General features: G+C 45.5%; 1 protein-coding gene across 1 annotated transcript; it reads left to right on the forward strand.

Moving 5' to 3' along the window:
- The first annotated feature begins 917 nt into the window (after positions 1 to 917).
- Positions 918 to 17,047, forward strand: LOC149361785 (monocarboxylate transporter 9-like). The gene is made up of 5 exons (XM_089572816.1): positions 918 to 1,201; positions 7,373 to 7,563; positions 9,275 to 9,418; positions 11,304 to 12,335; positions 16,080 to 17,047. Exons 2-5 carry the CDS (start codon positions 7,392 to 7,394, stop codon positions 16,226 to 16,228), a joined length of 1,497 nt encoding a protein of 498 aa, XP_089428942.1. The 5' UTR covers positions 918 to 1,201; positions 7,373 to 7,391; the 3' UTR covers positions 16,229 to 17,047.
- Positions 17,048 to 25,284: the final 8,237 nt, after the last annotated feature.

Raw genomic sequence — 25,284 nt, forward strand, 5'->3', positions numbered from 1 at the left:
AGAGGCCGTCAGTAAGGGGGCAGTCGCCCCGTCAAGATGCTCACCGAAGCAGCTCTTTCACGGCTTTTCCTTTCCTTGTAAAAGAGGAAAAATAAACTATTATTATTATTATTAACTTCTTTTTGTTTTCAGTGCAACTTTAATGCGTAACTGACCCCGTCACCACTGCCTCCAAGACTTCGTAATTGCACAAGTGCGCAGCTATATCCATGCATAGCTTTCTGCGAACGTTTACACGAGTGTGGGCCATAGAGAATGTCCGCTCAACCATGAGACACAGGTTAAGAAGGGGTACATAAGCTCCGCCTTAAGGGTATCACGCGATAGTTTTAAGGAGTAGTATCTATATATGCGCAATTGGTCATTCTCTACTTCACATTCATGGATCTCTGGTAGTCCTCATACCGCTCCTGGAGCAGTGGTGCAAAGGTTGTAAAATGCGCCACTGCCCTGGGGTGAAAAATGCTGTCATCGGTGGGCTTGTGCGTCCCAGGTTGCTCTTCCCGAGCAACCTTTTGCGTCTAATCATTACTTTAACTGCCACATGCCATGGTGCTCAGTTTGGAGACAGTCCGATGTGGAGGTTGTCGTAACGCCACAAGGACACACGACGTAAGTGGCCCACCTACGTTCCTTTACTTGGAATTTTATGTGCATTTTTCGCCCCTAGTCAACGACGCTGACGAAGACGCCGGCTTTTGCGGCGGGCGCTTTAGCACCTTACGTGCGAGGAATGCGAAAACGCTTCAGTTATTTAACATTGATATCCCAAATTTTGATAATTTTTATTGTATTCTAATCCAGCTTCAATTCTTCTTGAATTCTATTCTATCTATTTCAATTTTATTTTACTATTATTACAACTTTACTGCAATTCCATTCTATTCCTGTTTGGTTGGCGCAGTTGCAAGCGCGAATACTCACCACTAAAAGTAAACATTTTGTGTTTTGTTTCTTTTCAGGACCTCACACCGTTTCGGCCAAACGCGAGCTTTTTAAAGCCGTCACGTTTTGAGCCACACCGGCGTTTCGCACAGAGGAGCCATCTAATGTTCCGGCATTAAAACAGAGGCTAAAGCCTTTCCAGCGTCTCCATGGTAGCTGTCCGCTGCGATTCCGACACTATTGCCGATCATTTTCCTCACCGACAACGGAGCGTCGTCGGTACATCAAAGCTATTCCAGGACTTTTCCCCGTCTCTGTAAGTAAAGGATATTTGCGTTTTCTACAACCACAGCCTCTGCCTATTTTTCTGTAAGATACAGTGTAATTCTGTGTTGACTTACTAGTTGTCACGTTCATTGGAAATCGCTAAATTGCGCACTATCTTGTTGTCATCTCTTTATTTTTATTATCCTTCTATTTGTATTATTCTTGAGTCTGTCGTTATTTTAATATGTAACTGCATGTTTTAAATTTTTTGTTCTTTTCTTCAATAACAGCTCTCACTTTAAGAAAAGTGCCACACTGGTTGAACAGTAAAGCTTTAACTATTTTCACAAACATATTTTCACTATTGGTCCCTGAATAGTCAAGCTTTAAACCTTTTTTCATTAGAGATACGGCGGGCCACAACAATGAGGATCCTACGCCGGTGCCAAGGGCGGATATGGCGGTATTCAAACCTCCACAGTTTCCTTATTTGTTTTCTAGAGCCATTTTTATTCTTGCTGTATAAGCTACAACACTTCTAGAAAAAACTTATCTACTCTGTAGGCACGTATTGCTCTCAGTCAGCAGCTCTGAACGTCTGTATAGATAAGGCTGGAGAAATCAGCCGTATATTTTTTCTGATTTATTCACTAATGGGTCATATGTGACACAAACTCGGAGCAGGAAACGATACTCGGAAATGCGTAGCAAGCGCAGCCATTGGGGGCGCTATGAGTGATAGGGTTGTTACTTCGCGATAGGATAATTTGTTTTAAGGTCACTTCATTCGTTCAGTGCATGCAGACTGTTTCTCGCTCAGATATTTTTATTTACTGAAGACTACTTTTCCAGGAATTAAAGGATGTGATATTTTTGAGCAGTGTTCTCATGTCATTTACTCTCCGTGAGGACGTCAAAATTTTTAATGACGGATTAGAAGCATCGTATGCATCATGTCATTGTCGATGCCGTCATTCTGACGATAAATCACAAACCTTTTTCTACCAACTGTTGTTCGATCTACTCCAACAACGCGGTTAAAAACGGCAAACGAGCCATTAACAGCTGCCCTGTGAAAGTGACAACTTCGGACATTTAAGGTTAGAGGAAAACACACATTAACTTAGTTTTTCTGACAGGAAAGGCTGAATGAAACATATTTCAGTAGCCGCTAGTCATTCAGGAAATCACAGTGTGCAGTTCAAGCTCCTTTGCTGGTCAGTGTGCTTCTGGGGCGTCTGCGATCTGCTCTGGATCTCTGTCAGTAAAACACTTAAGACAATGGTCTACCTGACGCATCTGTATCACATTGTAGAAAAAAAGGCGACATTTAACATACCTTTGGATATCAGCATGGATATCGCAGAATAACTGCAGGCATGGCGCTTTCATGTGAGCTCTGTGTCTTAGGTGGTAACTGGGAGATGCACACTTTAAGCCTTTGAAGCGTCATTTTTGATTAAGATTCCAAGCAATTTTTCTTGCGCCTAAATTGTGTATGCACGCCTCAACAAAGCCGATTGGTTAGTTTTCCTACAGTACGCACTATATAGTTTTTTTGCACGCGTGTGCAAATCTCATAAAGAGTGTTAAAGGGTTCGAAAACGTACTAATAAATAACCACAATTTCAAAATGAGCACCTAGACAGAGTGTGGAATCATCTTCTGTTCCGAGGAAGTGCATGACGCTCAAACAACAACAAAAAATTGACATTGGTGCTGATGCGTAAATTTGTTTGCAAAGTAAGAATGGGGGACATCTCAATGGTAATCGAGAAGAAGGAACGGGCTTGGGAGGACGTGTAATGCGAAGGCAAGCTAACCGGCAGTCGTTAAGGGTGACGGAGAGTACACTATGAGATGGAAAGCGTAGGACGGAGTGGCAGAAGGTTAGGATGGCGGACGAGATTAGGTTTCTTCAATCAATGAGGAGACTGCAGCTGGCACAGAGCTGGATTAAATGGAGAGATATGGGAGAGGTTTTCTCCGGCAGTGGGTGTTCTCTGTTTGACATAAAAAGACACCATGTTTGCGGTATGAAGGACCCTTAATTCTTCTGCAACTAGCAAATGAGGGCAAGGTAGCGGGCAGTTTGAAAAAAGCTGGAAGTTCCACCGTACACATTTGTGTACAGAGCAGTCTAAAGCTAATCCAGGAAGTTGGGCGAATTAATTATTCATTATTTACTCTTGGTACCAGCGTAGAGGACGAAGCCATAGAAAAGCTGTTGCCATTTGTGCTTATTCCACCTATTCGTACTTCGCGCTGGTGTTAACCGTATATGCCATAAAGGGCTAAGGAAAGTGTTTCTGTACGTGCTTCAGACGACGTTGTTAGCATCGGATGAGCTGGTTGGGGTTAAATAGACTTTTAGCCGTGGAGAACTGAGTTGGGCGATTAGATGTGCGTCATGGTTCGTCGTAATGTCTCTCATGTGCGCAAACAATGTCGGGGCGTTTCGAAGATAGCCTATGGCTGGGTTCACTGTAGATAACCAAGGTGTGGAAATGCGTTATGAAAGCGGCCTTAGGCTTGTTTTCAATGTCCCCTCAAAACTAAAAAAACTACCACAACTACCACAAAACTACCACATTTACCTTTCTGAAATAAACCATTGTTGGAAGTTAGCGCCGTGTGTTGTTTGTCTTTCTGTGTCTTTGTCTCTTTGCGCTACGTTTTTACCTTTCAAATATGAACCAACAAGCCCAAGCATATACCATTCTACCACGAAGCCACACACGGATGAATAAATTGCGGTTTCTGAACGAGAGGATAAGATGACCGAAATAAATTCACCAGCGCTTAATAAAACTTAATAAAGTGCTCCCCTTGCTTGACTGGTCATAAATGTTCGGCTGAACTAAAAAGCATTTCCATATTTGTTTAGACATCAGAGTTAAAGCAGAAATGTTGGTGAGCAGAAGCTGCAAAGAAATGAAGCACGCCTGCTGGCCCTTTTGTTTGTAAACAGGGCTGCTGTCACTTTACTAAAGGGCGCAAAAGCATATTGGTCACTAAATATTGACCAGAAAGATATTCGTATTCTAAACTAGCTCGATGAAGAGCACCGTTACTTTTTGTTTTCAAATTTTAGTCTGTCCTCTGCTCTCACACTTTCGGAAACGCTTTGCTCCTCGCGCTGTGGCGCAGGGAACTGTCAGCATTCCCTACGGAAATCAAAATTAGCGCAGTTTCGTGCCAAGTAGACAAAGCGGAGGCGCTCAGCGCATACCAAATCGGCCGAGAACGATTGACAGAGTGCGCCTAGAAGCAGCATTTCATATTTGTCCTGCTATTCCTGCTGCGCAAAAGCATGCCATTCTGACACCTGCTGTCAGAACGATACCTACAGCAGATTTGTCAGACATTTGTCTCCGTGGCGAGCAGGGCAATCACGGGAAACAACCGTAGATGGAAAGCTGTGCATTCTGACAAGAAGCCACCATGCTGGGCATCCTGCTGTGCAAACTGGTCACCACTGAATGCAATTGATAATTTCCGCACATGTTTTATGCCAACTTATTCTTGAGCCGGAGCGAGCTATTGTGCTCACCTTTGCTGCCAAGATCCCGTCGTCCCTTCTGCTGCCGTGCGTTTGAACGCAATTATGAAAAGATATCCGTCCGTATAACAAAGTCTCATACGCGCAGGCTTTGTAGTCGGGTGGCAAGAGAAGAGACCACGGCTGTGTTCGACTTTGGCATCGCTATTAGTTGACTACCGGTAACGCATTAGTTTGAAACAACACTGAGTCACAACTGCGTGTCAACTTCTCCGTAGCTGGTATTGAGTATGTCGTTCTAAAAAATGTACGGAAGGCTCATTTCCCAAGCGACGCAGTGGTAGGCGAGCGCTAGGAAGTTTTGTGGCCAGCTGTTTCAATTATACCTACGCGGTTGCGCACACGCTTCGGCATGCGGACATCGTCAGCATGCCCGGCTACTACTTTTGAAATGGCTCGAGTGTGCAATAATGCTCTGCGGGCTTCCGCAGCAACGCTTGCATGACAAAAGCATGATGTGTCTTCTGCGGTGTCGTGTTCAACCTACTATATATCTCCGGTGCTTTTTGAACTCTAGAGCTTTACTCGCGCCAGCACTGTCACGATAGCCAGCTCACTTGCTGTACGTGAACCAAGCGGCATTTTTTCTACTTTTCCTCTCGACGCCGGTTTCTTTTTGGTCAACTGCACGTACGAATGATTGCTCACTAGCAGGGTAAGTTGCAGAGTTCAAACTTACATCCCCGTTCTCACAAGTAGTTAGCCGGTTTTTGTCCACGATGTAGCACTGTTTGGTTGATTTTATCTGAAGTAGTCTGCTTCTGATGAGCCATACACGCGATGCTTGCTATTCGCGGAAGAGGGAGAGTGTTGAACGGTGTTTCAGAGGGAATTGTAGCTCTAAGAGCCTCGAGACGTCATGGCAACAGCATTTAGCGCATAAAAGAAACTACATTCTAGTGCACGCGCTCGAGGCCTGTTCATTAATGCCTTCCTTAACGCATTGTCTTGCCACATGTCTTTTGACTAGTACCGCAACTCGACGCAAGTTGTGTCGCTCAAAAGCAAAGCATTTATAGAGCATCAGTAATTGGTTTCTATACATAGGTTTTGTGGTTTTATGCGGGGTTTAACGTCCGAAAGCGACTAAGAGAGATGCCGTAGTGAAGGCCTTCCGAATTTTAGCACTTGTGGGGTTCTGTAAGCTGTACTGATATCGTACAGTACACAGGCCTCTCGACCTTCGCCTCCATAGTAATTCGACGGACATGGCCACCGGGATCGAACCCACGCCTTTCGGGTCAGAACCCGATCACCATGACCACTGAGCCACCAGGCCGGTAGTCTGTGTTTATTGGATTACAAGTGGATATGCGCAAACAGTTCGTGCTTTTCCTGTCAGTTCTTGTACAGTAATCATCATAACTATATGGTAGTTAATGCACGGCATAGGAGCGTATGAATTTAGTGCACTTCATCTTATATTGATCAGGACACATACAGCCGTGCCGAGGTGATCATTTCAAGTACATCGTTTTAAGAGTGCGTGATATTTTGACAGAGAAGGAGAAAGAAAAGGTAGGTAATTTAAATAAAGTTAAAAAGGTAATATCAAAACTAAAAAAGAGGGAAGGCACTTATACTCCTCCTTAAAGGAATGGCGCAATAGCTTTAATAGCCCTCTTCAATGGTCGCGGTCCTCTGGTGTCATGATGCCCTGTGCAGCACTTCGCAGACACGGACAGTGTTCTTTCATCATCAGGCAACACGTAACCCTTCACTACTGCATCCCTCATAGCCTGAGTAGCTTAGGAGCGTTAAATTGTCCTGAATAAAATAAATCAGCTTCTGATTTATTTTTGTGTTGCCAACTTGCCAACTGTGCCGCAGAACTACATTACAGCGAGGAGGGTGGGGGGGAATAATACATCTAGCAAATGAATCACTCGACATATTCAACGCTACGTCTTCAGACAGCCTATTCGAATCTGGAATAAACTTTACGAATAAAACAAGCTTATACGTGTCAGATGGACCGTAGTTTCCTCTACTTTCAGTGCATGATCAAGCTGTAGCGAAATAGTAGCGAAACTTTACGCGGAAGGTAGCACAGTATGCAAGACTATTTCTAATTTTGAATCGATTCCCTCTCACTTAAAATTTCCGTCCTGTCCATCAGTGAGGCTGAAGAAAACATGTATAATTGACATACACAGGGACAGGATGGTTGTTAGTAGACGGCCAACATATCGGGGACGTCTATATATGAGTGCTTCTCTTTTCATGTTGCTTCACTGCGTTCGCCGCTAAGGGTTATGCATAGGTGACAATCGAGGATTCCCCTCTGCAGAACCCCTATGAGAGATATGAGCGAAAATTTCTGAAAGATTACAAAGGCTGCATGGCAGCCTGGACATAGTCGTTACGCCTTGAAGCAGTTCTCTGGTAAAGCAATGAGGGCGGCAAGGAGACGGGATGAACAGATGGACATTTCTGAGGGACTATGGGTTTAGAAGAGAGAAAGAAGCGATATTTTACATAAAAAGGTCTTCTTGAATTTTCTTTATCATAAATACTGAATCAGTGTGTTTTGTGGGGAAAAAAAACATTTAGTTTCAGGGGCAGATATGCAAACCCTTTGCCCACCTGAAGACATGCACGCAAAGAAAGCATAAGGCTATTTCAAGAAAGGTTACAATATCGCCCCTCTGCCGACAGGCCTTGAATTTCTCGAAGAATGGACCGCTGTTGGAGCGTTCCTTTACTCGCCTCGGCTTCGACCCTCCTGCTGGCCATACCAAGCACCTGCTTTGGCATCATATTTGTCCTCATCATGGAAGCATATGGAGCAACACGCGAAGAGGCGGCTTGGCCCGAGAGTGTATACGTCATGACCGGTCATCTATCAGGTAAAAACGGAGGTGGACATTGAGGTTCACATTTTAGATAAAGGGAAACGTAAATTCCTCCAGATGGAAATAGGGGGTATTCAATTGGATTTACGCGGATGATGTTTGGTAGCATTTTTCTCCTAACAATTTATTCCTATTATGCTCCTCTGCCAATTTTGTAAACTCTAGTTGTTTGTCAAGTGCAGCTGTGACAACTGCTCTAAGCATGTCTCATTCATAGAATACGGAGAGTTTTAATGAAGCTACCGTCGCAGTGGTACAGCGCTTGAGCAATGCACCACTGCACTAGCAGACGGATGTTTCGAGCAGAGCCGCCGGTGGTTCTTGTGAGACAGGTTGCTCTTTCCGAGAAATGCGGAGCAGGAGTAGCTCCTGCAAGCCTCAAGTTTGCAGAGAGAGTTGTTCGCAGTCTTGTCCTCCTAATGCTATTGCTATTAAAGCTGCCATTCTTCACGCTGTTTCACGAAGTGTCATAAACACAACGATACCTCTGAACCAGTGCCGACGATGTTCAAGAACCGCCAGCCGGCCCGTCTCCTTTACACTACTCGTGAAAAATAATGGATTGGAGCGGACGATTCAGATGTCCCGCCGATCGTGTTCAGTGAACGCTGAGACAAACAGCGACGTTACGCGTTGTGTCAGCAAATTCACTTGCGGCAAAATAAGTAAACCTACCTTAAATTATTCGCAATCAGAGTAATGGAAATGACCGAAGGAAATTGGCGAGGCAAATGAAACCATCACATTCGAACAAGCTCCTCCTAGCAGGAGTGATGCGATGCGCCGTGTTTCCCTTTGACAGGACACCTTCCACGTATGCGCTAGCTTATCGCAGAGGCCGGTGGTTGTGCGTTGTAAGCATAGCCCTAGCTACAATTTGAAGGAAATTGGCAGCCGCCACCCCGTCTGACAAAGGCAAAGAGAACGCGCTTGACCAGCGCCTGGTGTGTTATGAATGTTTGTCAGAGGATCCGCTTTCAAATGTAGCAGTGCGGATGCCTCTTTCACCGTCCATATGCTTGATGGCTTGCTGCTGCTGGAGCCCGTGTTATGTCAACCGGGCTGCGAAGCCGAGAGCTGTCTTCCTCCGCGACGCGGCACTGTGAGGCATGACAATACTTCACCAGCCTGAGCTGTTCAAGTAGCGCTCAAATCCGGAACGAATAACCTCAAAACCATAACTGATAACCTCAAGCCTAAATAGAAAACGCCAGGGGCATCGCAGTTGTACAAGAATGGTTGTTCCGAAGCGACTTCCAGCCAGAATGCAAGCCAAGTTCAGTAGCCCTGCGCGTGCACTCAGTAAATGTGAACAGTGCAGTTGCGAAAGAATATTTAGCGTCGATAAAAAATTGCGCGGATGTGGGTTGCCTTCCTGAAGCATCTTAAAGAAATCTCGGCTTATTCCCTGAAACTTGAGTGGACAGTAATAAAAAAAATAATTTCCAACCCAAATTCTTTCCTGCTGACTATAGTACGAAAAATGTAGTGCTGATATGCATTATTAGGTTAAAAAAAAAAACGCGTTTGCCCTTGTTGTAGTTGAGCAACGGTCTGGCCAGGCAAATGCGCGGATTTGTACTTTTTTGCTTTGAAGCCAACATTTCTTCTTGGACTTAATGTTAACTTTCTGTGTAACTTATTCAAAATATCATATATAAAACCATTTTTGACTCCTGGCAACCAATCATATTTTCTCCCACAGGTCTGAGCATCGCCTTCCTTCAGCAGCATATTTCCCTGTACCGGATCATAGTACTCAGTGCCGCTCTAACGGCTGTGGCAATATCGGCGTCTGCACTTGCTCCGAACATGGTCTGGTTGATAGTAACTCTTGGCGCGCTTCATGGTAAGTGATAAAAAAAGGTCATAATTTCCTTTGAAATGCGTTTTTAAACCTGATTTATGATAGCGAACATAGGCACCAAATAGTCAGAACCATAAAATTTTCCTTGTAGCACAGTGTCACTGATTTGATGTTTTTGTATGACGCAAAATATGCACAGCAATGTGGATGTTTCAGTTTTATTTGGTAGAAAATAAGCATTTTTGAAGGGTTATCTGCGTCTACGTGACACACTAATGGGCATGTCATGTAGTGTTTTATGCACGCGGGCTCTGAACGTGTTCAGGGATTTCATTTGCCCGACATGCTTTCCGCGCGGCTAACTTATTTCTTCCTGAGTTGCAAAATGTTCATAACACTTCTTGCATCCTTGTGGCCCGTCCTCGATTAAGGTCACTTTCATCATTTCGACCATAGAGGCAGCTCAGGCTGCTTGCTTAAAAAAGACTCCTTAAAAGAGATCTTCCCCGCAATCACCTTGTTTGCAAAACAATATGTTGATTGCTTCTCCTAGCAAAAGTATTCGTTAGTAAAAAACAGATAAAATGGGGTCATTGGACAAATGCTTGATGCGGTGGTTTTCGCTAGCCGCAATATATCTACCCAGCAGAGAACTGGCTGCATATTCAAATATACCGTATTTATAGTCCATCCCGAGACAACTGACCGGAATTAGGATTTCTTAGCCTTGCAGTGGTAAGACGATTTACAGCGCTACCGTAAATGAGGCGATCCTTCATTTTAGATGTTACTGGAATCGAGGACCGCGCCCAGCTTTTGAATGTAAACCTTACCCCCTACAACTTTGTGTTCTTCAGCCACTCGTTCATTCTCTTCCTTTCTTACGACACGGATGATGTCAACACGCCATTTTAGAACGCAGCTCTTACGCGCCCTTGCCTATGTTGAGCGGTGTACTTCGGCCTCTGCGTAACCGCGACAACGAGAGCTTCGAAGGATAAAAAAGAAACGAGTGAAGATCATAGCGGAGGACGAAAGACGGTGATAGACAAGCAAGCGCGTGGCGGAGCGGAGGAGGAGAGCACGACGTAAGCATGAGGAAAAAGTGGGGTCGGAGTCGGTTATTTTTGTTGAAAACATTTATTAACCAAAAGATTAAATACGGACAAAAATGCAATATGGGTGGGGGCGTGAAATGTAGGACCACATGGGCCTTGGCTGCCGTTCTCTCCACGGCCACCAGTCCGCCGTTGCATGAATTTGGACTGGTTGGTTCTTGCATTCCAAGAATTGAGCGCACAAGGCGGGACGAGAAGAAGAGAGACAATAGGAGCGCTCTTGTCGTATCTCCTGGTTTCGTCCCGTCTTGTGCGCTAAACTCTTGGGACACTAGTCCGCGCTGAATCTCCAGGTCAGAGCTAGACAGGGTGGTATTGCACTGCTCCTCGGAGTGATGTGTTTATAAGTCTGCGGTCCGACACAGCCCCATGATACATGGTAGAGTGTCTGGGCGTCGTCGCACCATGGGCACACGTCTTTATATCTTTGTGATAAAATTATGTGGTACTTGTTAAGGTTTCCGAATCTGTTTATTTATAATTGTCGCCAGACGCTAGACTTTTGCGCATTTAGCTTGCGGTGTAGGGAGGGATAGGCTTGTCTTTGTATTCGGAGAAACTGACGGCGTTCCCCGTAGTCTGAGGGGCCACCTTGCAACCGACAATGAATGAGCACAAACAATTTAAAGCAGTTTGGTTCTTTCCACTTTCTTTGAAATTTTGGTAGTCACTACCTGCGAGGTGCCCATCTAAAAGAATGCGCACTATTTTACATCACATACGACTTAATTATCCCACCATGCTCGCATTTCGAAGCTCAAACGCACCATCATTCACTTTCAACTGTGGTCTTCTTTTTTCATTCCTAGGTTTCACCTTCAAGATCTTCGTAATAGCGGTCTCCATCTCCTCACTCCATTTTTTCACAAAATACCGGACAACAGCCCAATCATGCATCGATTCGAGCTGGGGGACTGCCGGTACTATCGGTCCCGTCATTCTCTCATACCTCATGCATCAGTACGGTTTCCGAGGGGCCTTGCTCATATGCGGTGCGATTATCGCGCATGCCATTCCGATATCCATGATGCTCAAACGACCGCAGCCGCTTAGTTTTTCCTGCTGCCGAAGAAAGATGATTGCCGATAATGACTCACCTGAGGTTGCCATCTCAATTTCCGAAGGGGTAGATAATCTACCGGGATGTGGGTCATCGGTAACGAAAGAATTTTATGCCGGGCAAAAATTCAGCTTCGAGGAAAGACGCGTGGTCTTGAAAGGAAGCACGGCGTCTCCAGGTAGTGAGCCGCATAGTGGTTCAATACCGTGTACTAAATATGAAATTTCACATACATCACCTCAGGAGACGTGTAAAGAGGTGTCGAATAACCACGGCTTACCAAAAGGAGAGGAGAGGGAGGCCAGTTTTTTGCAACATGCGAGGGAGCTGTCCAAGAAACCAGCCTTCTACGTCTTGGTCTTGGCCACTATAGCCGCAGACTACAGTGAATCTGCTTTCATGGCCACTATCGTGGACTACGGAAGAGACAAGGGCATCGGCTTCGACAGAGCTCTGAAACTGACCACTTTCTCGTCCGTGGGTCGGACGCTCGGTTCTACATTGCTGCCTATTCTGGCGGACGCTATACAGCGCAGCAGGTCTCCGATTTACGTGGCCAGCTTCGCAGTGACCAGCGCGTGTCTGATGACCATGCCACAAGTGGTGGATCTTTCGTGCGTGGCCGTATTGACCGTGGTGATTGGAGTTGCAGCAGGATACTTCCGATGCGCAAAGTACGTGGTCATCGCTGAGCACCTCGGCCTAGAACGGACGGCCGCTTGCTTCGGCGTGTGTGGACTCGGCATCATTCCACTGTGCTTGGCAAATGCATCTATAATAGGTGAGCTATGAGCGCCTGTCTTACTGCAAGTAACTATAGAGAATATTACACGTCTAGCAACAATAAGTAACCGAAATATTTTCTTCGAGCTTCACCAAGCTGAATATCCGTGTCAGAACAACAAAATCTTTTTAAACAGCGCTTTTACATTTGCAGCGCTTTATCAGTTTAGAACCTTGATGGCATTCTGTATACTACCGCTCACAGCATGAGCGACATGAGCTACACCCTAAAGAGTACAGTGCGGTAACGTTGTAGATATATGTCGTCTACATTTTCCCTACATGCGCATATACAGCGTGTTCCGTATTTATCTCTCCGGCTTGTAAAAAAATTCTGCGCAAACTAATCGCTTATAATCACCAATCACAAGGTAACTTATGGTAGTCTGCGCTTTGTAATATATTACTTAGCATTGTAACTTGCCTCGATCGTCCCAAATGGGTGGAAAAATTGCAGTCACCTGCCATTACATTTTATTCGCTGCAAGTGGAGCAGCCCAGTTGAATGGCTACGCGATCTGGCGAAATTTGAGGCAACCATTGTCACGATACAGGACGGGGCGGGCTGTTCCCGCAGTTGCTTCGAAGACGCGTGTCGTCGGCTCGTTGATATTAATGCCACGAGAAAGAGTTAGCGTTTTTATCAATAATGATAATCTTCAACGATGATTCATAATAAACGGTCAGCACTAATAATCGGAAGCTGGCCACGAATTCTTTCCATCACTCGTGGCCCAGTGGCTTGAGCGTCTGTCTCGGCTGCGGCAGGAGGTTGGTGCCAAGCCCCACTACCGGACACCCACCGTTAAAAATGGGTACAAGCGTCCCCGGGCCCCGCGCCCGATTTCCTGAGGAGTGCATGCTTAGTGGAGGCTCTGCAAACCACGCTGTGTCATTCGAAGGCAAACCCAGCTTTTAACACCTCAGCCAGCAAAGGTGGTTTTTGTTACCGTGTTGACCCGGGGTTCTCACGGCGGAGTGAAGAAGTGATGTTCAGGCGCTGCAACCAGGTTGTCAGAACGGACGTACAGGTTAAAATGACATTACTTCGACGTTTTGAAGAGAGAACCACAAAGTATCACAGCGGTCTTGGGCAAGTCAGATTTTTCTGACTGCCTGACATTGCAAGGAGTTTTTAACACGCTGAGTGCGTATTTTTTTTTAAAGAAACACACTGCGCATGCTTGAGTGACCGCTGTGTTCCAGCAAAAAAAAATGCCAATAATAGGCTTAAACACGCAAAACATGGCAGGCGACTACGAAAAGCTAGTTCAGCCATTACGCTATCGGTGACTAGCTTTTATGCAGTTGCTACAGGCTGAAAAATCCCCCGTGGCCGCTGTTTACCATGACGGAGTGCAACGGTCTTGTTCTAATTTCGGACAATATCACAGAACTGCATTATCCGGCGAAAACTCTCCAGTGCGAATTTTAGCACCTTCAGGCGAAGTCAAACGTCAAGGCTAGGTAAATGCATCCCGTGAAGCAGACAGCACACTGGCCACAAACGACATGGCTAACGCAAAAACGTTCCGGTGAACATCCAGGGCATCGCTAGAACATTGGTTCGTGCGTACAATACATTGAGGCGCACCGCACAAGGTCTTTGGTAGAGTTGTGTTCTTTTGAAAATACTTAAACTAATATCTTTCCCCAAGTGCAAACTAGGAATGCCTCGAGTGAGGCACTGAGAGCTATATTAGTAAATAAGCAGCGTATAACTATTTGGGGTCGAATGATTTTAAATTACTGTGCTGCGCCTGTTTCCTGATGTCGGCAATTGCTAACGCTATTACGCTGAAAAGTGAATCGTATCGTTAGAGGACCACCAAGATGTATACGTGTGTCATGCAAAGGAAAACGAAGGACCCGCCGTTCACGCTGCTCACTTTGCAGGTCTAGCTTTGATGTGTGTGTGTTTTTCATGGCTAAACCGCTGTTTGTTCGCGCTTAAATTATGCACAGAGGCGTTATTGGCATTTTTCTTTCAGCAGTATGTTTAGGACAGGTGTTTTTTCTAAAGATTTGACGGTAATTCCTCGAAAATCCGCAACGTCTACGGCAATGACAGAAAATAAAAAGACGCACCCTCCCTGGAAAATTACCCTATATTTATTGCGGCGCTGCAGCGATCACATGGAGCTCAATGCCCATAACAGCATGATGACGTCTGCTGCATACGCGCGAAGGAATGAGAAAAAAACAGCGTGCTTTTATAATTGCAGACAGCGATTACTCCGGGAAATAAACTAATGAGAAGAAGACTGTTTCCATTCTCATTAATTACTTTTTTGTAGAAGCAGGATCGCAGTAACGCCCTTAGAAATTCGAAGAAGTGGAGTAAATGCTTCAGCAGTAGCCACAAAGTGGTCGTTTTTACATTAATTGCACCTTCAGTGCTGCCTGCCACACTGTGAAAGTGTACCCGTCAAATATAATCTGAACCCATGGTGAGGTAGCGTCTGTGCCGATGTGAAGTATCGACTGTTTCTTGTTTATGAAAGCAGACGATGATGAATTGCTAACGCAGCTCGTCACTCATTGCCTGATCATTAAAAGCACATTTCAAAGTAAATTAGCTCTTGGCTTTCCCGCAAGTTTTAATTCGGCATTTATGAATAAATGGCCATCTGTAGAGCCCCAGGTGAATATGAGGTTGGTGTGCAATATTAGAACAAGCACTCACAAGGGTTAACAGAAAAACATTTGATAGAGACTGCTTCAAATTTTCACTTTCTTTTTCACGAGCCAGAGCGGAATGAAATAACCCGCGTCCTTGATGAAATGATAGCTTTGTTCCGTTGGCCATAGACAACATATAGAAAGCATCATTATAAAATACTAATATTACTAATGCGAATGCATTACATGGTCATCGACACGAAAACAAGGCTTCAACCAGAAACGTGGCGGCGTTAAAAAAAACCATTGAGCAAAACGATGTTACATCTTCTAAGGCGGGTAAAAACGATAACTCAGCTTGCAGTATTCAGTGCTACTACTTGCAGCTGCACGAACTGCAAATGAATAAACTAGAACTGAAGCATATTTGGAATGACACTAGAACAAAAAGGTGATATATTCGCATTATTCTCACGCAAGTTCTTTAAATCGCACCGGTAAGATTCTGTTCTTCAATACAGGCTATTTGTTTGCGTTGGTTTCTGAGAATTTCATTCTAATATGAACATGTACAGTCGGGGACAAAAGTCTCCGGACCACGTGTTCCTCTAATGAAGCCGATAGCTCTGCTATAAGTCGGCGGCTGGAGACCACACTTGTGGAGTTAAAAGTTAAATTTTCGTTCTCTCATCTCCACAAGTGCGGTTTCCAATCGCCGTCTGATTGTAGAGCTATACGCTTCGTTTGAGGAACACGTGGTCCGGAGACTTCTTGTCCCTGACTGTACACTGTGAAATGAATTCTTTTGTTTTGTGCTTTATTGTTCTGTTACTGAATCCGCTAATATTTACTAGTAACACGCACATGTTAACAACACTAGCCACACTGAATGTGTTATATGCCTGTCAAGATAATATTTGTCCCTCCTGCATTCATCCCGGACGGAATTAGCAGTATCTGTATATAAATAAATAAATGACACTATTCACTGCGTATATTCTCACACAATGTCGTAGTATTTATTGTGTCGTTAGAGACAATGAATTGAGAACTATGGCGCAATTTAGTTAATGTACGGATTAACTTATTACTTTTACTGTTTTGTTTACTCCTTGCACAGGCTTCTTCAGGGACGCTGGAGGGTCTTACGACAACTTCTACAGAATGCTTGGAGCAATGTACTTTTTCGTCACTGTTCTCTTCACTCTATTTTACATCTGCATCGAAAGGAACCAGCGCACATGTTCACCTCAGAACGTCAACACCTAGTTTTCCTATAACGCCGCAAGAAATGCAAAGTTGCTGCGCCATATCGCCCTCTTTCAAAGTGCTCAAAGTAAGGCAGGTGTATATATGGACCCCGTTAGTGCGGCATGTGGGCATAATTCCAAAGAATAAAGCTTAAGCACACGGGTGAAAACACCATTTTGATTGGCGGAAGGTTCTAGAAATCCGGATAAATTTTCGTGTGAGCACGGGAGGAGTGGGCAACACCACACAGAAGTTTGAGTGTAGGACAGAATTCTTCGCCACTTGTCGGAAAGACGCAGCACCAGTTATTACCAGCATATGCCACTAGTTCACCTAATATACTAATAAGACACGTAGACAAGTTGAACATTGCCTGTGTCGACTGATTGATGACAAATTGGTATCCATTGACGGGAAAATTTTTAGCATTATTTTGTCAGAAAAAAATGTGAATTTTGCTGCCGGAGAGTCATTACAATACGGCGAAAGACCCATGAAACCATTTTACTCTGACAATGAAAATCACCAGGCCTTATTGTCAGTGTCCCATTGAGCGTCGACTTCAGCCGCAGGATATTTTAAACAAGTGGCCGCTTCCTCAGCACCTGAAATTTTTTTCGCCATTACAATCACTTTACAAGGACAGGACAAGAGCGAGACAAGGCCATCTGCGGCGACAAATGTTTTTACAGAAGCTCTTGAGCCGTTAGAAGAATATAGCAAGGTCCCACAGCGAAAAATGCCCTTTTGTGTAGCAAACTGTGTTTATAATGTGTTTGTAACATGTGTTGTTGCCGTATATTTCGTGTGAGTGGTGAATAAAGCCGAGAAAGCCTTGTGTGCACCGGCGCGAGGATGTGCGTGTATACGAGTGAGAGCACCATTTCATTTTAAGACACACAAAATAAGCCATCCGAGCACTTTCCCACTCGTCATTCTTTTATATTTGATATACACGCCTACTGGTAAGTGTTTTCAAGCAGCAATGAACGTAAAGTGCACTACCTCTGATTTTTCAGACGGAAGTATGACCTCTTTTCACATTCTGCTGGAGCAAATTGTGTATAAAATTACCATTTCCACCCTGGGACGATTTCAGATGTAGTACATTTCCTCTAATATCTTCGAGAATCTGCATGATTGCATATCAGTACAGGGTTCCAGTGGGAATGTCTTTCAACGAGGCCAGAAATACTAGCTTACTGTGTGCGCACTGAACAAGTGCAGTGGGACTGTTGGTGCCTAGAACGCGCAAGAAAATTCCTGATTCATGCATCTACAGGCGAAAAGCTGAATTCGAATTATAATAAATTTAGCCAATGGGCACTCATGAAATGAGTTCATTAGGACACTGCGACTTGTTCAGCATACCTTGTGTGAGGTTTCTGTCCCTTATTTCACAAATTGACGGGCTTTAGCATTTTACCGAAGCACCTGAAGCATGAAACTGCCCTCGAAACAGCCGCTTTGCATTTATTTGCAACGGCAGGCGAGACAAAATAATAGCGCTGAAGAGAAGAGGTGAAAAACCACAGCCGAGCGCGAAGGTGAAACAGTACTTTCTAAGGTGTACTTAATTTGATCGGAAAGAACTCCTCCATGAAATCTCTCTTTCACTTTCTGAATGTAATTAAGCGCCGTGATAAATTGTGAGATGCTAAGAAATAAATTGTGGATGTGGTTGTCGAACTGAACCATAGGTAACAGGCTCGGTAAAACAGTGCTGGTAAGCAGCGCATTGAGAAAATATTTTGGTTTAAATGACTAAAAAAGGTGAGTGGTGCATTGCATAAAATAGGTGCATGCACTACTATAACAGAAAGTGGGCTATTTTTGAAGTCCAAATAAGGGTTTCAAGCCGACCGATGAATCTACAGTAAGCCTTCAAAGCATAACAATTGAGCAAGCGTATTGAAGCTTTTCCTACTCATGTTGAACTCGCCATCACTTTATAAGCGGACACTGACCAGCCAGGAAGCGAAAAAATACAAAAATACCTGTTTGACCTAAATAAAAGCTAATTCGAATCTGATCCGTATCTCTATTTAAGAAAAAAAAATTGCGCCACCACAAGTAGCGCTATACTGCCCCGTGGCTTTGTGCAAAATAAGTAATTCTTTTCTATTGCAGATATGTATTATGGGGCTGGAAGCCCAGATTTTCAGGAACACTATTTAGTATGCGCACTTTGGCGCCAACGCCGTTGCCGTAGGACCACGGAGTTCAGCTCTGCAGGGTAACTATTGAACTGAAAGAGCGCCTGGATAAAAACAAGGATCACAAATGTCTTCATGAGCGCACAGCTTGTGAATGACAACGTACTATAGCGAACATTAAATGGCCATGGCCGCGCATGAAGGTGTGACCACTATCCATGTTATCTACGGCAGTACGCAAGCAGAGGATAATAGAAAGGAAGAAGCGGCAGAAGAGCAACAATGTGAGCTAGTTAAAGTACATTCGGGGACAAAACTCTCCGGACCACGTGCTCCTCTAACGAAGCCGATAGCACTGCTATTTTTGTTCTTTCATCCCCACAATTGCGGTCTCCAGCCGCTGTCTGATAGTAGAGCTATAAGCTTCGTTTGAGGAACACGTGGTCCGGAGACTTTTGTCCCCGGCTGTACATGGGCGCACAATATGCAGGAAGCGGCACCAAGCATTTCGTCTTTCTATCGGCAACTCCTTTCTAGACAGTAGTTGCACGAGGGGTTTCCGCTGAAGTGCGGAATGCACAAGCGTTAAGGGCTGCACTTCATAATGCGATAGCACCGGAATACCAATAAGCGGAAAAACTGTCCATGCTCTGTGATGCCTCCGAGAACCGCCAGCAACGGTTCGCTTGTGTGCAAATTCTTCGGAGCAAAATTGCTTCTCTGCACTTGCAAGGAAGACGAGTGACAGGACGGAAGATGGCTGTGACTTGAGGAACGCAAATGATGGTGACAGTGAAAGGAGGAGGTTCTGAGGCGGGCGGAGGAATATGCGCAGCACGAGAGTGACTGCCACGGGAAAACAAGGCAGCTGTCTACTCAGGAAGGTGGAGCGAGGGGCGGAAATTCCGCTGAGAGGAGGAACTCAGACAGCTGAGCGGCGCACTTGCACCAGATGCTACTCTTACGTTGAAGTGGTTGTCAACGGCTCACCTCCAGAAGCGAGAGGTGACGGATTTCATTTATTTAAAATCCATCGCCTCTCGCTTCTGGAGGTGAGCCGTTGACAACCACTTCAGATGGATTTTATTAACTAATTAATTATATGTAAATTAATTATTATTATATTTATTTATTTATTTATTTATTTACTATTTATTTATTTATTTATTTATTTATTTATTTATTTATTTATTTATTTATTTATTTATTTATACGGCGGTCTTTGTTCTAGACCTTAGCAGAGTGAGTGCATATACCTAAATGCGCATACATATAGGCAAAACAATATCAGTAAATTATTCTAGGTGCTCTTCAAATGTTTTTAAGGACTTCTGCGCGAGAGTGTCTTTAGTGAGGTTATTCCAGTCAACAACAGTTCGTAGGCAGTAAGTTTACTGGCAGTAAGGGGCAGCAAGTCTAATTAATTCTTAAAGCTGGAGAGTAGACATACAATAGGAAACGAAGTGTGCAAGGACGACCAGGGTAAAGAAGCACAAAGAAGACTAAGTACCAGTAAAGTTGGATATAAGGGAATGTATCTGATGTGTCATATGATGAAAAGGGGGCTGAAAGCCCGAAGCTACGCATTGAGTTCTGATTGACCCACACATCACGCGTCAGTTCTTTTTTTTTATCATATTGAGGCAGGGTGTGACCCTTGCAAGAAAGCGCCATTTTGCTACTCATTTCTCCCACTACACATGCCAACGTTGTACTTCCGGCGATCCTCATTTCTAAAAACCAGCTTGGGCCTAGTCCTAAATTCATGAGATAACACACTGAATGACTGAATAACAAAACTACCGGAACTAAATACTAGCAAATAACTAGGCTGATAAGAAATTCCATTGAAAGTCGTCACTGCATTGGACATTATTCTGGAGAAGAGTTAAATCCTTATAGGGCCGAGATTTGGCACCCGACCGCAATCGCCATTTAGCCGAACGTTCGGAACAGCTTTCGCAAGTTGTGACGCGTGATGATCCGTGCGCCGTGGTTCTATCCCCTTGAAATTTCAATGTGGTTAGACTGACGCGTCGTCGGCTTGGCCGTGCTGCATGTCGTAGGCAGTGGTCGCCGTCCCGTAGCCTTACCCGCCATGTGAAGCGAGTGGAGATTTTTACAAACGTGAAACGCATTTGAACTTAGTCGACTTAATATTTTTTGGATTATTGGCTGTCTAATTTTCAGGTAGCGTTTCTTACACGAGGGCAGCTCAATGACATCATAGTGTTGCCGAGGCGAGTTTAAGCCATTGGAGATTGCGGGGGTAAACAAGAGTGCTGCGCAGTTTGCCTGGAGAGAGTGCGTTTGTAATGAGTTTGTAATGAGGAACCGTGCTACCATATGCGGACATTTTGCTTATCCTGTCTTTCATGCAGGTTCTTAAGTACCGAAATACATGAACCAACTAACCCAAACGAGGACTCTGGTCGCGCTCGCTTGGGCTGCAATTGTTGCTTCAATGCTAGATCAAGATGCTGGTCTCTTATGTGAGTCGTAACGAGCAAACAGGGTGCTCTGTGCCCCGAAGGCACTGACACACTGTCTGCTCTGCGTTTTGTACGTACAGGAGACAATCGCAGGGACATTCCTTACTCTGCAATGTCCTTAACAGGCGTTACCAAAATCAGCAACCACAGAAGGGTAGCTTGAGTTTTCGGAGGAGTTGCAGGCGCGGCCCCCGCCAGTAGCTCCAGAAGCGCCTCGTTCAAGGCTCAGCTGAAGTAGACGGTGTTTCCAGTGTCGAAGAGTGGAGGCTGCCATGTCGTCAATGAGGTGGAACTCCAGGCGACGCTATCAAAGTACAACGGGACTTATAAAGACATTTGAACACGGTTAAAAAGCAGGAAGAAAATTTCTGGGCTTCATTGTGGATCCCACTGGTGAGGTGTGCGAAGCTAGCTGATACAGCAGAAGTTAAGGTCTGAAAGCTCGGATTTTGATGAACCCTGTTAAGAAGAGGTTTTAGGAAAACAAGAATTCTGAACGCCTTCCCACCTGTTCTGACGGAAAGGAAGGTGTACAGCATTACGCAAAAGTTAGCATTATTTACATTCTGCTAAGATTAAAGAATGATCTTGCCCCGTACGAACGCCTAGCCTCGATCCGCTTACTCTAGAAACTGCAGGAGGAGCGGCTGCCCGCAACGAAACGTCCGTTACGTCTGCAGGCAGCATTCCATTGTGTCTGCCACTCAAACACCATTTTTTTTTGTAATGGATTAAGATTATATCAGCCTTCTTCCCAGATTCCGGTATACACGAGGACCTAGGCTGTAGCATATATGAGGTGGCTAGTTTTTCAAGCGCAAACCTTCCACCGTCCCTCAAAGATCTGCTCTTGCCTTACCACCTCCTTTCCGCCTTTGCATTGCTCTTCGCGGTATAAAAAAAAATTAGGATTCTCAACCCCTTAAGGTAGTACATGGCGTTTAGGCGCAGTAACACGAGCACGAGCGCAACCTTCAGTTTTTTGCGTGGCTATATACCCGTCAAAGAACTACTCTAAAGTGATAGCCCGTTGACATGCACACCTGTTGCTTAGATAGATGTTATCAAACAATTATTGTCCTCTTTGGCCACTGTGATTACTAAAAGCAACCTGCCCAGTACATCTTTCAGTATATTTATTTTATGTTGATGATCAATGGAGAATATTACTGAATATGTTGTCGCTTAAAGATAATTGTTTAGAAAAGCAGAAGAAAACACAACCACATTTGTGTTCCTTGGTTTTTGTAGCTGTTGGCTTCTCTAATACTTATAACGAGCCCCTCATTTCCCTCCCCTAGTCTGCTAAATTGTTCAACGAGGGCCTCGGTTCTGGCAGCCTTGACGCCATAGGAAGCATAAGAGGGTTGTCCACACAGCTTCCACCCTAGCCGGTCGATGACGTTCCACGTCACGCCAGCGGTAACTCAGGGCTTACTACGTCCGCCGCTTATGAACGTGGGTGGCGCTGATGAACACTCAATGTTAGGTCATTTGTAAACGTAAATACCCCCGAAAGCAGATCTGACAACCGTCGCCGTAGCTCAGTTTGTAGACCACCAGACGCGTAATTTGGAGGTCGTGGGTTCAGTTCCCACCGGCGGTATGTGGTTGTTTTTTCTTCTGATTTTCCAATCATGTTATCTTTAAGCGATAACATATTCAGTAATAATATCTATTGGCCATCAACACAAAATAAATAACTAGAAAATACCCTGTGTACCTTGGTTTCTGTGGCTGTTGGCTTCTCTCATAAGTATATATATATATATATATATATATATATATATATATATATATATATATATATATATATATATATACATATATATACATATATATTGTAACGAGGACAGGACCGGGACAGACCACAGTTTCAGCGAAGTTCAGCGCACAGCAGAGAACTCACAAGATGGCTGCCCGAACCACACACACACTTCGTCTTCGTCCACCGTCACACGCCCACTTCGTCTTCATCGTCGGCGCGCTCCCATGAGCACGCGCCATTACCCCGTCCATCAAAGCGGCGCCCCGACGTCGGAAACGAACACGCACGGCAAAGGTAATGTTCGATATAGATGGCGGAGAGCAGAGAACACAGAGAGCTGTTCAGCTGGTAAAGCGGCGGGTTGCAGCCTCTCATGGTAGGGCTTCATGCGCACCACGTGGACAGTCTCGGTCAGATGGCGCCGACGAGGTAAGGAGGTCGTGTCTCGCGGAACAACTTCGTATTTGACATCACTTACACGACGAACCACCTCGTACGGACCGAAGTAGCGTCGGAGGAGCTTTTCGGAGAGTCCACGACGGCGCACAGGTGTCCATACCCACACAGAATCGCCGGGCTCGTACCGAACGTATCGGTGTCGGAGGTTGTAGCGACCAGCGTCGAGTTGTTGTTGATGTCGAATCCGGCACCTTGCGAGTTGGCGGGCGTCTCCAGCCCGCTGGACGAATGTGTCAACGTCAGCGTAGGGGCCGATGTATCCGTCGTTGTGAGCAGCTGGTAGCATAGCATCCAGCATGGTAGTGACACACCGTCCGTAGACCAGCTGGTAAGGTGTAAGAAGGGTAGTCTCCTGTTCTGCCGTATTGTAGGCGAAGGTTGCATAAGGAAGAACTTCGTTCCACGTGCGATGCTCAACGTCGACATACATAGCAAGCATATCTGCAAGCGTCCGGTTGAGGCGTTCAGTCAAGCCGTTTGTTTGGGGATGAGAGGCTGTTGTCTTCCGGTGACTAGTGTGGGTAAGTTCGAAGAGAGATTGCATTAATGCCTCCGTAAAGGCGGTTCCACGGTCCGTAATGACGACTGATGGCGCACCGTGACGCAAGACGATTGATGTCATAAAAAACTGAGCCACTTCTGCAGCACTAGCGTGGGGAAGCGCCTGTGTCTCGGCGTACCGCGTTAAGTAGTCCGTCACCACAACAATCCATTTGTTCCCAGAGGAAGACAATCGGAATGGGCCCAGCAAGTCCATGCCCACTTGTTGGAAAGGTGTTGTAGGCGGTGAGATGGGCTGGAGAAGCCCTGCAGGTTTAACTGGTGGTGTCTTTCGTCGCTGGCAGTCACGGCAGGTCCTCACATATTGCTGGACTGATGAGAGCAACTTTGGCCAGTAATACTTCGCACGAATGCGGGCAAACGTCCGCGTAACACCCAAATGGCCAGCCGATGGCTCGTCGTGGCAGGCGTGCAAGATTTCTGGACGGAATTCGGATGGCACAACCAGAAGAAAGGTTTCAGTGTTATGCGTGAAGTTCCTATTGTAAAGGACGCCATCTCGGAGACTGTAGGAACCCAAACCTCGAACGAAAAGCCGCGGAACAGCGACGCTAAGGCCATCCAGATGCTCGATGAGCGGACGCAACTCTGAGTCAGCCCGTTGACGCCGGGCCATATCGGAGGATGTGACGAGAGCAAAAAACGGGAAGTCGTCCTCCGTTTCGGCCGGAGCAACGTCGGCAGGTGCACGTGACAAACAATCGGCGTCATTGTGCTTACGGCCGTACTTGTACACTACGGTGATGTATTCCTGGAGCCGAAGGCTCCATCTCGCAAGCCGTCCCGAAGGGTCTTTGAGGTTGGCTAGCTAGCATAACGAATGATGGTCACTTACAGCTCGAAACGGGCGACCATAGAGATATGGTAGGAACTTGCTAATCGCCCACACTACCGCAAGGCATTCCTTCTCTGTGGTAGAGTAGTTTTCCTCTGCTTTCGAGAGGGAGCGGCTGGCGTACGCTATGACTTTCTCGTTGCCGTCCTGCCACTGAACGAGAATAGCGCCGAGGCCAACATTTCTGGCGTCAGTATGAATTTCAGGGGCAGCTCGTTCATCAAAATGGGCAAGTATTGGGACAGTTTGTAGGCGGTTGCGTAGCTCGTTGAAGGCAGCTTCCTGATCATCATGCTACACAAAAGATACATTGTCTCTAGTAAGCATTGTAAGGGGCTCGGCAATTGTGGAAAAGTTTTCAACGAAACGTCTGTAATAGGCACAGAGGCCCAGAAACCTACGAACGGACTTTTTGTCGGTTGGGCGCGGGAACTGTGCCACTGCGGCAGTCTTCTCCGGGTCAGGATGTACTCCGTCAGCGCTTATCACGGGACCAAGAAAACTGAGCTCTTCGAAACGGAAGTGACACTTTTGTGGCTTTATCGTCAACTGTGCCGGACGGAGCGCCTGTAACACCATTCGCAGCCGGTTGAGGTGTTCCTCGAAACTAGGAGCAAAAATGACATCATCAAGGTACACTAGGCATGTCTGCCATTTCAGCCCAGAAAGAACGGTGTCCATCATGCGTTGGAAGGTTGCTGGCGCAGAACAGAGTCCAAAGGGCAGCACTTTGAATTCATAAAGGCCGTCAGGTGTCACGAACGCTGTCTTCTCTCTGTCCCTTTCGTCCACTTCGATCTACC

This window comes from Amblyomma mixtum, chromosome 2, assembly GCF_055824585.1.
Source record: "Amblyomma mixtum isolate Tamu chromosome 2, ASM5582458v1, whole genome shotgun sequence".
Lineage (NCBI taxonomy): Eukaryota > Metazoa > Arthropoda > Arachnida > Ixodida > Ixodidae > Amblyomma > Amblyomma mixtum.